General features: G+C 38.8%; 1 protein-coding gene across 1 annotated transcript in view; it reads right to left on the bottom strand.

Moving 5' to 3' along the window:
• The window catches only part of LOC133632957 (intermembrane lipid transfer protein VPS13A-like), an 83,864-nt gene that overhangs the window by 21,935 nt on the left and 47,674 nt on the right, over positions 1–14,255 (bottom strand). The window contains 12 exon segments of the mRNA XM_062025822.1: positions 466–523; positions 1,542–1,677; positions 5,990–6,123; positions 6,206–6,334; positions 7,784–7,930; positions 8,010–8,114; positions 8,191–8,479; positions 10,890–11,026; positions 11,104–11,404; positions 12,355–12,446; positions 12,449–12,460; positions 13,763–13,923. Of these exon segments, the coding sequence (XP_061881806.1) occupies positions 466–523; positions 1,542–1,677; positions 5,990–6,123; positions 6,206–6,334; positions 7,784–7,930; positions 8,010–8,114; positions 8,191–8,479; positions 10,890–11,026; positions 11,104–11,404; positions 12,355–12,446; positions 12,449–12,460; positions 13,763–13,923 (1,701 nt within the window).

Here is a 14,255-nt window from a genome sequence, read left to right as displayed (position 1 = left end):
TTGATATTATGTGATTGGGCCGGCACGCAAAGGCAGTGCCTTTAAGGTTTATTGGCGCACTGTACTTCTCCCTACGTCCGTGTACCACTCCGTACAGCGGCGTTTTAAAAAGTTGTGAATTTTTACGTTTTGAAAACCGATACCGATAATTTCCGATATTACATTTTAAAGCATTTATCAACCGATAATATCGGCAGTCCGATATTATCGGACATATCTATTAGCAATGTATAATAACCTCCTAACACAATTTGCATTGATAGGCAACTCTTTTTGATTATTATTTTATACCAACAGATTGATGGATAACATGATTGATTGTTCCAAACGGTCCCTTGAGGGCAGCAATGCGGCCCTCAATAAAAACAAGTTTGACACTTTTGCAGTACATGGACACATGCAATACACAACTCTCTCTCTCTATTAAGACAACAAATGAATGAGGTGTGAGTGTGTTTATGTCACCTTCATAAAATGAGATGATGTATAGAATGCCTTCTTCTCTGACATTTTCACGCAGGTCCTGTGGATGCAAGAGCACAATGCTGAACATCTATGAACAATTAAGCGGACACAACTTCAGGGTTGAGGGGGGGGGGTTTGGGGTGTGTCGCCTATTTCCGCTTATCCCCAGGTGCATGTTTTATGAGGTGGGAGAAAGCCATAGTACCCGGAGGGAACCCACGCAGTCACGGGGTGAACATGCAAACTCCCAGGAATCGAACCAAGGACCTTCTAATTGTGAGGCACGAGCACTAACCCGTGCCGCACACTTGCTTATACAAAACACTATTTCAATTGTGGAAGGTGTCTTGAACAGAAATGTTCTATTAAAGGGAAACAGCAGTTTATTTGGAATTTTGCCTATCGTTCACAAGCCATTTGTCATTTTGATTTAAAAAGCGTAAACACAGTTGCTTGCCAATAAATAGCTTCACACAACCATTAAGCATGAGTGGAAGAAAGGTTTTTGAGTTGTCATTCATATTCTCTGAAGAATGGCCAAGAAATCATAAATTCTCCCAGGGTATGTAAACTTATGAGCACGACTGTATATCTCATATTGTCAAAGAACAGAAGGTGGATATACAAAATACAGTAAATAAAGAATAAATACAGAATTAGATAAAACATTCATAAAAAAGAGAACAACTCCTTAATTATATCCCTGAGACAGACATGTATTTTGGGAGGAGGAAGTCTCAATAATGAAACTGCTACACTGCTGAGTTATCACTGTCCATTTCATAGGAGAAGATCCTTTCAATGTTCAATCAGAAGAATCGGCCTAAAACGTTGGGACACATAATGAAGGGGAAAAAAGTAAACTAAAAAGGACAAAAGGGACTTGGTGTTTTATCAACATAGCGACTTTGTATTCTTCCGCCGCGTCCACACAACCAAATCTCTTTTTATTTTTGTACAGCAACCTAATAATAATTTATGGGAATGTCGTAAACATGAAACCTCATAATATGTGGACCGACTATAAAATAAATACTTGTTTAACGTATTTATTTGACTGATACATCTAGACGCACCTCTTCGCTTCTTAGCTTCCCGCTGTAACCGCCCCACTTCCAGCAAAGCTCTCTGGACCCGGTGGGCTCGGTCCAGGTGTAGTGCACGGCCTTGCCCGCCTCTAGTTCCTCATATTCCTCTGTTTCTATCTGCGAGCTGCAGTGAAAAAAAAGATGCATCGACAAAAAATATACTGTATCGTCGGTGTCAATCATGTTAAAAGAAACACTCTCTTGATGATTTGAGAAAACAGTAAACACACATTGCGGGAACCCAACCACCATGGCATGCCTCTAATTACATTGTATAAGCAGGTCGCATTCCACACACAAACATTATGACAAAGAGGGAACAATAGGTCAACAAAGGGGAACTTCTGAAAGAACCAGGAGCAGAATCCCATCCGGTCAGCAGCCCTGAAACCGGAAGGCGAGTAAAGATACAAGATGTCACACTAGAACAGGTCAAACAATAAGCATAATTCAATGATGAAATCAGACCACAATGATTGAAACACGAAAAAAAAGCTAAGGAAAAGAATGTATATCAGGGTAACAGTATTGTGTCAAGCGAGTGACACTTCTTTCGGTTCTTCTTCTACCTGTCCTCCCCCGCTGAGAAGGAGAAGTCGAGCAGCTCATTGGGCACCCATGGAGACTCTTCCTTTGTACTGCACGACCCACATACACGCATACAAACATACATACATCACGGACAAAAAAGGAGTTAAATGTATACATCACAGCACCAGTCCAAACTTTGGATAACGTTTCTCATTCAACAGCATGAGGAACTGTCTCCAAACTGGTAAATATCATTTCGGACTGTTGGACACTGTGGACAAAAGCCTGTATTTTTATGTAAAATCCAGTTCCCTTTGTTTCTAAATCATATCGTTTTTTTACATTATTGCTTTGTATTTCATTTACTTGCACTTGAGTAACAGAAATATGATCTAATATTCTGTTTATTTACATGGTATCATCGGAGAAATATACTGTATCACTCATCTATACACTACCGTTCAAAAGTTTGGGGTCACATTGAAATGTCCTTATTTTTGAAGGAAAAACACTGTACTTTTCAATGAAGATAACTTTAAACTAGTCTTAACTTTAAAGAAATACACTCTATACATTGCTAATGTGGTAAATGATTATTCTAGCTGCAAATGTCTGGTTTTTGGTGCAATATCCACATAGGTGTATAGAGGCCCATTTCCAGCAACTATCACTCCAGTGTTCTAATGGTACAATGTGTTTGCTCATTGGCTCATAAGGCTAATTGATGATTAGAAAACCCTTGTGCAATCATGTTCACACATCTGAAAACAGTTTAGTTCGTTACAGAAGCTACAAAACTGACCTTCCTTTGAGCAGATTGAGTTTCTGGAGCATCACATTTGTGGGGTCAATTAAACGCTCAAAATGGCCAGAAAAAGAGAACTTTCATCTGAAACTCGACAGTCTATTCTTGTTCTTAGAAATGAAGGCTATTCCACAAAATTGTTTGGGTGACCCCAAACTTTTGAACGGTAGTGTACGTCATCAGCCTGTGTTAGAATAATTTGATCTAAGTTATCACAAAAACTTTGTGTTTCAAGGAGTTCCCAGCGAGAAGCAAAAACATGTCTTTGAACCTACCAAGAAGAAGGCTTGTAAAACTCCACTGTGTAGGGGGGAAGCAACATGAAGGTGTTCTGTTTTCTTTCATGTATTGTAATCTACAGAAAAATATTGTTTTAACCCAAGGACTACAAAGCGGATAGAAGGCAGGATCTACCCAAGTTCCAGACACCGCTTTTTTGAACTCTTGTACGAACCTCTTTTTTGAAGTCTTTTACGAACCTTTCTTTGAACTGTTTTACGACCTTTTCTGTGAAGTGTTTACGACTTTTTCTTTGGAACTGTTCTGTAACCCAAGGCAACGCTGTTTACGAACCACGTCCCTTTGGAAGCAGCTGTTGCCATGTGGTCAGGGAAAGTCCAAATAAAGGATGAGGCGTACAATCTTTCGCCAGAGCATGCTGGAGACTGTGCAAGAGTACAGACCAGACGTTTCTCCTCAAATTGAGCCAAATTTAATTCTGTCTCTGTTTGATTCTTTGCTTCTTGTCCTGTTTAATAGATGTCATCAGTGTTTGAACCTGGCAGCCTGATTTGTATAAACTACAATTTGGTGGAAACACAAACCACACAAGTCTACAGGAACTTAAAAGGGAACTGCACTTTTTTGGAATTTTGACTATCGTTCACAATCATTATGAAAGACATGACGACGGATAGATTTTTTTTTTATGCATTCTAACTTGTAAATAAATGTAAATAAAAGTCAGTTTACAGCGTAGCCAATTTGAGGTCCTCTATTTCGCCCATAACATCCCATAAATAACCATTCAAAAAGCGCAAACAATACCCCATTTACATTTTGTGACTTAAATATTAAACACGTAATAGTGATATTGTTATTATAAGTGCTAACGCAGACCAACTATTTATAGCGGTGACGTGATCACGAGCTTGTGTGTAACGTGTACATCATCGAGTGGTCAGCTGTTTCCTTGCTTCCCCGCTCCCTGTAAGTTTACTATAGATCATAAATCATGCCTCTCACCTGGGTAAAAGAAGGCTGAGGATGTATTCCGACCAGTTGGTACACTTTGACAGATAAATTAGACTAGGAAATGGCAAGAACGACACGAAAACTTCACCTCCCTTTTCTTTGCGAGGATTGAGAGTCATTCTTCATCTAAATGGAAATACATGAACATCCTAGCAGTGGGCATCCTAATGACAGCAGACCTTATACAGTAAGTGATGTTTTATTATGTTTGTTGTCTCTCATAAAGTCTGCAGTGAGTAATAATCAGTGATGCTCATCGAGCGTTTTTGTATGCTTAAAATTATCAAAATATGCGAATGTTGTCTGTTTATGTGTTGGCCCTGCGACTTGTCCAGGGTGTACACCGCCTTCTGCCCGAGTGCAGCTGGGATGGGCTCCAGCACCCCCGCGACCCAGAAAGGGACAAGCAGTAGAAAATGGATGGATGGATTATAAATGTGCCTGTTACTACATTACATATATACTTACATCGTGTATACAAAACCCTAATGGAGGGGTTTGGATGTTTTTAAGGGCTTTATAGAGCGGCACTGATAGGCTCCGTTGTAAGCAAACTTTTGATCTAATTTATTTAATATTTAGAATGCATTAAAAAAAAAACAACATCCGTCATCATCTCTTTCATAATATGATCGATTGGCAAAATAAAATAAAAAAGTGCAGTTTCCCTTTAAGGTTCTAGGAACTTAAATTGTTTGAACTTTTGGTGAAAAAAGGCCTTATGTATGCCAAGATAAAACAGAATTTATTGGGGAGATGGCCACTATTTTAGGAAATGTGTTATACTTAAATAATGTGCGCTATAGCAGGGGTTCTTAACCTTTTTACCTACAGAGGACTCCGGGGTCCACTCAAATACTAACACTGAATAGGTAATATTACTCTTGATTTTAATTATATTAGATAATTACATCTAACCTACTAACGGTTCACAACCTTGTCAAATGTCTTGAAAATCACAAAGAGTATTATTTATAATTATTTAATACTGTTCATAAACCTTAGGCTTTGGTCAGGCTGATTAGAAAAATGTGTACTAACCAAACATACAACATAAAAAAGGAGCCATAAATAACTGATGAAAAATACATTTACATCATGTTGTGCTAAAATAAACAAAATAAATAATAAATGTTTAAATAAACTTTCTAATAAAATTAAAGTGAAAATGAAAATACAGTTTCACTACTTTAGTCATCATTTTTGTGCTTAAGAAACTTCTCAATGACTTTAGCTCCAGACTTCTTCTGTTTGTTTGAGATTGTCATTAATGTCATAAGTGGTGGAAAAATGTATTACAACTGAATACCGCTGTTGCTCATAGGACCCAGAGCTGAGAAACATATTTTTGGCAGCCCTCTAGAGGGCGCTAGAGGGCCACAATAGGCCATATGATTAAGAAAAACTATGCTAAACCCACTCTGCTGCAAAGAAAGGAAGCCTCCAATGGCATATTACTATAAAAACACATTTTAAAAGTTATACAAGTTAAATAAGACTACACATTAGGCATTCAATGCAATGTCTGCACAGAGGAACAACATTCATTTTAAAAGTATAATCTATAAAAACAGTGCAATTTAACAGTGGTCCACACTTCATTAGATATACATTGTCCCTTTTTATCCCCAATGTACAAAAATTTACATTTTCCTGCTTCATATTTACGCTTTGGCATCTTATATCAGAACCACAGCAAATACTCTGCTAACTACAACCACAACAATAAACATATAGTAAGATTCATATCTCTCAATCAAAACTGAGTGTTATTCTCGCATTCGATCTAATATATTGCGTGTACCCAATGTTGTGGCAAGTGAGTGAATTTGTGCACTTCTCTCACCTCTGATGGAACTCCAAGGGCCGATCTTTGGTGTGGTTGATGATAAGGAAGGGGGCTGCACCGTCGTGGTAGTTTGAGAATCGTATTGTGGCAGAGTGCTCCGTTACGTTCACTTCTACAATGATCCCACCACCCTTCGACAAAAACACATTCCAAGTGTTCTATATAGAAATGGCTCCTTACAAGGTCAATCGCTCTCCGTTTGCGTCTACTTACAGAGTTGTCCAAGTGAAGCAGTAAGCAGTTCTCTGGACGTGGGAAGTCAATCGTCTGAGTAGACGAACAGTCTTTTGTCTTGACATTGACACGCTTGGTGTCGTTCTCTGGCCAGAATGGAATGGCTGACTAATAGAGGACAAAACATACTAATAAATTATTTCCAAATATTGCACAGATGTTCAGACAGTGTCTTCATCAGCAACTCCACATTTATGAAAGCACCATGAATACTCCAATTAAGAGCTGTTCAATTAACCACAGAGTCTCCTATACTTGCGGATGCAGTCAACAAATAACCGCAGAGGGCGTAAAGAAAATCATTGGCATTAACAGCTGTAGCTATAGGCAACCTCCTTATGTTTTGTTTTTTTGTTAATTAACTCCACATTTGAAGTATGGTGAGCGTTCCGCATATCTACCTCCTCTGCATGCACTTCAAAATGTTGCTACTCAGCTGTTGGTGTGAAACTTATGCATGATACACTTGCTATACTGTTAAACTAATCAGTGTTATTAATGCTGACTGTGAAGTTTGGAATTTACCCCTGGTTCTGTTGCTGCTGTAGATTTGTTAAAAATGGCCATATGGTCAATAAGGATTGCGTTTTTCTTTCCGCCTTCTCATGCACTCCGAATCAGTTTTCAGGATGCTTTATTATTGTCCATTCTTAACATGTACAAGACATATAAGAACTGAAATGACATTTTCGGCACAGTCCCACTAAGAGCAGACATACATTACAGGGAGACAAGAACAGGACCGCCAACGGATCAGCCACTTACGGCGCTCCTTAAAAAAGGTGGGGAAAAAATGATATTGGGGAAGGGGGGGAAGAGTAAAAAAATATCAGTCAAAGGCTGGACCCTCGGGAGGGGGTCTAGACTGAGTCCAAGGGAAAAAAACTAATTTGCCATAGCACACATGAACATGTTACATATAATCACAACAACTCGCAACAGAGGGGGGGAGTTGGGGCCCTGGAGGCCGGCCTGCTGCTATAAAGCGCTACTCAGCCGTCCATCACCCCGAAGGGGAATCAAGCGGTGGTGAAGGCGTTGGGTGGGGTGTGTGTTTGTGTATATGCCCATTGTCTTGGGTGTAGTCGTGTTGTGTCCATAGGCCTGGGGCCGTTCTGCATGCAATGCAAGCAAAGTTCGACTCCCAGGTGTCGTTGAGGAGGGAGGGAGGTCAAAAGCGACCTCAAGTGAGGAGTCCTCGGGGGATGTTTTCAGAACGGCCTGCTTCTGTTGTTGCAGCGTCAAGGCCATTCGAGGGAGTCAAATCGTAGATTAGGATTTTTGTTTTTCCGCGAGCAGACATTACAATGGCGCAATCGTTATTTAGATTTAAAAAAAATATGTATAAAGTGATTCCTAATTGGGGAAATAGCAGCCTCTCTCCAATTACCACCTGCTTCCAATAAATACCCCCCGTCCTTGTTGCGTTGCCGCTAAAAAAATAACCCACTTCGGCTATAATTCGAGTATTCAGGTTTGTATGAAGTACTTGGTCAAATCTAATATTTTACACCAAAAAAATAGTATGAATGCCATGGTTGCGCTGGGGTTTGTGACCTGTTCTGGTGGAACTTCGGTCCAGTTCTCCTCGTCCACCTCGCATACAAAGATAGTCTGCCCGGTTGTGTTGACCAGCGTGTAAAACGGCATGAAGGTCACGATGCGGGTGAGACTGAAACTGCTTGTGTCGATTTTCACGCCAACCTAATCAAAAAGAGGCAGACGTCATTAAGGATAAGGTGTTTTTTTTTATTTAAAAAACTAAATGTTTTGTGCATCTCACCCGATAATCTTTGTATTGTCCTTTACATTTGACATCTCCGTAGCTCCCAACAGTGTCCATGGAAAACTCATCAGAGTGGTCACTTTCGGAGATCATGAGACGGACCTGACGGACGAAGGAAAGGACATGATATGATAAGACTTGGTTTACATTTCAAGTAACATTAATTGAAAGACTTTGCCTTGTTGTTTTTTAGAAAGTAACGAGGTTTAAAGGAGAAGAGCAGCGGCATGTCGTAGTCCAGAGGATGCTTGCGGTGGATGTCGTCAGCCTTGTACTGCAGCAGCCTGCCCGTCTTGTTCACCATCCAGTACGGCGAGTGGATGGCGACCTCCGTCTGGCCCTTGTCGTACTTGACGTGTACAGCTATGTCCAACTCCGCCCTCATCGTCTCCTCACCGTAAAACTCTTCGTCCTCTCGGAGGGACATGAACGTGATTAAGGTGATCTCCTCCTGGTTACTGCAGAGACTGAAAAAGAGGGAAGTTTGTTTTTTATATTTAGAATTTTCTATCTAAAATACAAAGCAAAAAATGACACATGTGCATGAACCATCTATCCATTTTCTATAATGCTTGTGAGAGGTCATGGGTGAGCAGTGACACAGACAAAACATTCACACTCACATTGACAATTTAGAGTCACCAATTAACCTAAAATGCATGTTTTTGGGGATAATCGACACATCCCACACAGCCTACTCAAGCACAGGGAGAACATTCCAATTCCACACAACTGCTCCAACGGAGACTCAAACCCGGATCCTCTGATTGAGACATGCGAACCACTAACCCGTCATACGGCCATGTGCTTTTATTTCTGCAGAAATAATCCAAAAAGTGTGTAGCTGGGAATAAATGGAAACTAGCAAAATAATGTTTATTAAATAATGTACACTTACCAATTTATTAGGTACAACTACACACACCACACAGAAATCCAATATGATAGCTACCGTATTTTTCGGAGTATAAGTCGCTCCGGAGTATAAGTCGCACCGGCCGAAAACGCATAATAAAGAAGGAAAAAAAACATATATAAGTCGCACTAGAGTATAAGTCGCATTTTTTGGGGAAATTTATTTGATAAAACCCAAAACCAAGAATAGAAATTTGAAAGGCAATTTAAAATAAATAAAGAACAGGCTGAATAAGTGTACTTTATATGACGCATAAATAACCAACTGAGAACGTGCCTGGTATGTTAACGTAACATATCATGGTAAGAGTCATTCAAATAACTATAACATATAGAACATGCTATACGTTTACCAAACAATCTGTCACTCCTAATCGCTAAATCCGATGCAATCTTATACGTCTAGTCTCTTACGTGAATGAGCTAAATAATATTATTTGATATTTTACGCTAATGTGTTAATAATTTCACACATAAGTCGCTTCTGAGTATGTCGCACCCCCAGCCAAACTATGAAAAAAACTGCGACTTATAGTCTGAAAAATACGGTATACTAAAAACATATTTACTCAACTAACCTGCTCTTTATAAAATATGTATTTTAAAAGTAATAATATCAGCCACCAATGGCCACCCAGTACACTCTGTAGTTGAGTAAATAACATTTAAAGAAACATTAAAAGATACTAACACAAATCCAATGTAATTAAATCGAACTCAAATGAATGTATTATCGAATAATATACCTCATTAATGGTTAGACTATGCTGACGAACAACAAAAATTGGGCTGCACCCTGGACACTATTATCACATGATTACCTCAAATGACAATTAAAATGAACATTATTATCTCTATAAAAGCCATACTCTTTGATACAGCTCTTGTATTGGATATCAGCAGTGAGTGGATGTACCTAACAAAGTAGCTTGTGATTTAACCAATAGGGTCGCATTATATACTGTAAGTCAGGGGTGTCCAAAGTGCGGCCCGCAGGTCATTTTTTAACGGCCCCACGGCACATTTTAAAAATACGATTGAAAAAAATAAAAAAAAACATATAAAGTGGTATAAAAGAGCAAACAGGTGAAATGTAACAAGAAACATTTGCAATGTTTACTCTAATAACACAAAGTTGCCTTGCAGGCTGTTTCTTTCTTAAAAAAATAATATGAATCAAAATCAGTGTCATGAATTACTGACCTATTCAAGTCTCCAATTACGTCACATTAAATATTCCACTTTGAGATATTTTTTGGGGAAAATGTTGCATATTTTGTGTTTGCCATATAAAAAAACTGAGCTGTTTTTTTTTTTTTAAAGAAGGGCCTAAAACGAACAAACAAAAGAACATAAAAAACTTATAATTGACGGATAGATCTGAAGTTGATCTTGAGATTATTGTGTTAAAAGTAAACAGTAAAAAAAAATTATAATTTATTTTTTAACACTTTAATGAGTAGGACCCTTTTGGATCCCCAATAATTTTAGCGGGAATTGTTTTTAAGTGTAATTACTCAAAAAATAATAATGAATTAAAATCAATGGTGTTATGAGTTATTGACCTTTTTAAGGCTCCCTTTATTATATAATCTCAAACATTCCACTTAACAATTTTATTGGGTGAAAATATTGCATATTTTGTTTTTTCCATAAAAAAACAGGGTTTTCTTTGACAAAAAGAGCATACAACTTAAATCTTTAAAAACGTTATAATGACAGATAGATATACCTAGTGTTGATTTAGAGATTTAAAATTTGAATAATAATAAAAATAATAATACTGAATAATGACACATTTTTTATATATTTTTGACCAAAACCCTTTGGGGTCCCCGGGATCAAGCCTGAGTGGAGGCCTAAATGTAAAAAAATATCAAAATGGCCCCCGCTTGCTTTGATTTTTCAGTGTGCGGCCCTCAGTGGAAAAAGTTTGGACACCCCTGCTGTAAGTAGTCAGACCTGTATGTGGCAGACCAGTCTTGAGCAAAGTAGTCAACCAAGCGGAGGTCTAGGCTAGACTGGTCCATGACAGCAGTGTGAAGCTGAGCAGAGTGTCCCGGGCCCAGCGTGGCCTCGGAGGCAGAAGATCCACTGTCCTGTTAAATAAAAGGAAGATGGTGGAGTGTATTGTTTGTTTTTGTATGTATGCACACGCTTGTAAGCATGGTCTTACAATGAGATTGTAGGTGATGGCGTAAGGCAGCAAATTGCATAGCAGGATGGAGGGCCACAGGTGGAGCACATAGGGCACGTCGAAGTTGTCTCCCACGCTGCCAGTGTCTTTGAACGTCACTTTATCCATAAGGGGAACGATGTTGATGGTCAGCACGCCGGTCTCTTTCCCGCGGAGACGGCACGTTTGCTGTATGAGCATATTGGGCTGCTCCGGGTTGATGTCTTCGTAGCTGAAGCCCTCTGAGCAATCGAACTGGTCGCCCTCGTCCCCCGTGACTGGTTGGAAGCTCAGCTCGGACCTGGGAAAGCAGAGGAGGAGCCACAAATTGGGGGATTGATATGTACTTTGAATAGGGCTGGGCGATATGGCCTTTTTTTAATATCTGGATATTTTTAGGCCATGTCACGATACACGATATATATCTGGATATTTTGCCTTAGCCTTGAATGAACACTTGATGCATATAATCACAGCAGTATGATGATTCTATGTGTCTACATTAAAACATTCTTGTTCATACTGCATTAATATATGCTCATTTTAAACTTTCATGCAGAGAGGGAAATCACAACTAAGTCAATTGACCAAAACTGTATTTATTAAACAGTTATTAAGCAGTGGCACAAACATTCATGTCATTTCAAAACAGAAAGTGCAAGATTGTCAGAGACATTTTAAAACAAGCTATGAGTGCACTTTTGTGAGGATTACCTCCACATTCTTCAGGACAACCTAAAATCATCAGCCCGGAGGTTGGGTCTTGGGCGCAGTTGGGTGTTCCAACAGGACAATGACCCCAAACACACGTCAAAAGTGTTAAAGGAATGGCTAAATCAGGCTAGAATGAAGGTTTTAGAATGGCCTTCCCAAAGTCCTGACTTAAACGTGTGGACAATGCTGAAGAAACAAGTCCATGTCAGAAAACTAACAAATTTAGCCAAACTGCACCAATTTTGTCAAGAGTGGTCAAAAATTCAACCAGAAGCTTGTGGATGGCTACCAAAAGCGCCTTATTGTAATGAAACTTGCCAAGGGACATGTAACCAAATATTAACATTGCTGTATGTATACTTTTGACCCAGCAGATTTGGTCACATTGTCAGTAGACCCATAATAAATTCATAAAAGAACCAAACCTCTTGAATGTTTTTTGTGACTAACAAGTATGTGCTGTTTACATACATACAAGTATGTATGTAAACTTTTGATCGCGACTGTACATGTAGGGGTAAGTTTGCATAAGCTCACCTGTATGAGTCCAGAGGCACACAGAAGTCCTCTGTGGACAGTGATGTACCCAGACATGTAGATCCCTCAAACACTTTAAACGGGATGGAGAAAAGTGATTGATGATCTGTATGACATGAAAGGAAAGTAAATTGTTTTAATTAAAATTAGGCATTAAGTGAGGCTGAGGGACAGAAAGTGCAACTGCTTTGCATTACAGTCATGTGTCTCCTCGCTACTCAAATACAGTGCAGCCAAGCCCAGTCAAGGCTTGTGAAAGCGGAAAGGATAAAAAAAGCTTCTTTCATTAAAGTCTCCTGTTTGGAAACACACAAAAATAGAAAAACAGAAAAAAAAAAAGAAAATAGTAATAATAATTGGCACAATAATTCATTTTGTTTTCGGACTTGGTTTCCAAATTTTCGGTTTCCGGCCAATAATTTTAATTCCAGTGCATTCTTCCTAAAAATGAGATAATTAACACTCTGCAAACTGTTGCTCCCGCACTTGTTTGCATGTTGAACTCAAAATAATAAACCTTGTAGAATAATATATAGTATTTTGTTTTTTGTTTTATAATTATGTATTTTTTTATCAAAATTGATCATTTAAAATTCCTAATAGAAATATGTAAATATAATGACATTTTTAGATATTTTAAATATTTAAATTTTTAAATAAGTTTCTGAAGTTTCAAAAAATATTTTAATGGAAAATGTATTAAAGCCACTTACATGAAAGCTAAGTACCGTATTTTTCGGACTATAAGTCGCAGTTTTTTTCATAGTCTGGCCGGGGGTGCGACTTATACTCAGGAGCGACTAATGTGTGAAATTATTAACACATTAGCGTAAAATATCAAATAATATTATTTAGCTCATTCACGTAAGAGACTAGACGTATAAGATTTCATGGGGTTTAGCGATTAGGAGTGACAGATTGTTTGGTAAAAGTATAGTATGTTCTATATGTTATAGTTATTTGAATGACTCTTACCATAATATGTTACGTTAACATACCAGGCACGTTCTCATTTATGCCTCATATAACGTACACTTATTCAGCCTGTTGTTCACTATTCTTTATTTATTTTAAATTGCCTTTCAAATATCTATTCTTGGTGTTGGCTTTTATCAAATACATTTCCCCAAAAAATGCGACTTATACTCCAGTGAGACTTATGTTTTTTTTTCTTCTTTATTATGCATTTTCGTCCGGTGCGACTTATACCCCGGAGCAACTTATACTCCTAAAAATATGGTAGCTTTATGTTTTGCATTCTATTCCCTTACTCAAATTATCCAAAATGAACCAGACATGACCTCAAAACCCGAGGTACGTATCGAACCGTGATTATGGCGTACAGTTACACCCTTTCTAACAACAACAACAATTGTCAAGCATGTTTACGGAACAGTTATGGGCGTACCTGGAATGGTGAGCGGATTTTGATGAACTTGCTGCCCTCCATAGAGTAAATTTGACACACCAGGAAACGAGTGACTCCCGAAACTTGGTGCATGACGCTGTACATTCCCCGTCCCACCTTGATCAGGGGAATTACATGGGCTGAGGTGTGGCCAGCTGGAGCTGAACAGTAAGATCAGATAGGTCTTTATTGTAAGTACAACAAAACTTTGTTTTCAGCACAAACCCGTTCAAGATTAGACAAACAAACAGTGTACAGGGTTACAGAACAGGAACGCTGATGGGTCGCCACAAGGCGCCCCGTAAAAGATGGGAAAAAGGTAAAACACTGGGGAAAAAGATGAGTAAAAAAAATACAATCTCGACTGGGCTCATAAGGGGGCCTAGTCTGGAGTGGGAAAAAACCTCCATGCAATGCACACATAAACACGTTACATTTAATCACGACAAACTCGCAACAGAGGGGCGGGGAGTTGGGGCCCTGGAAGGCGACC

Source organism: Entelurus aequoreus, linkage group LG17 (genome assembly GCF_033978785.1).
Source record: "Entelurus aequoreus isolate RoL-2023_Sb linkage group LG17, RoL_Eaeq_v1.1, whole genome shotgun sequence".
Lineage (NCBI taxonomy): Eukaryota > Metazoa > Chordata > Actinopteri > Syngnathiformes > Syngnathidae > Entelurus > Entelurus aequoreus.
Note: the sequence above shows the minus strand (reverse complement) of the source record. Positions and strands in the feature narration are given on the sequence as shown.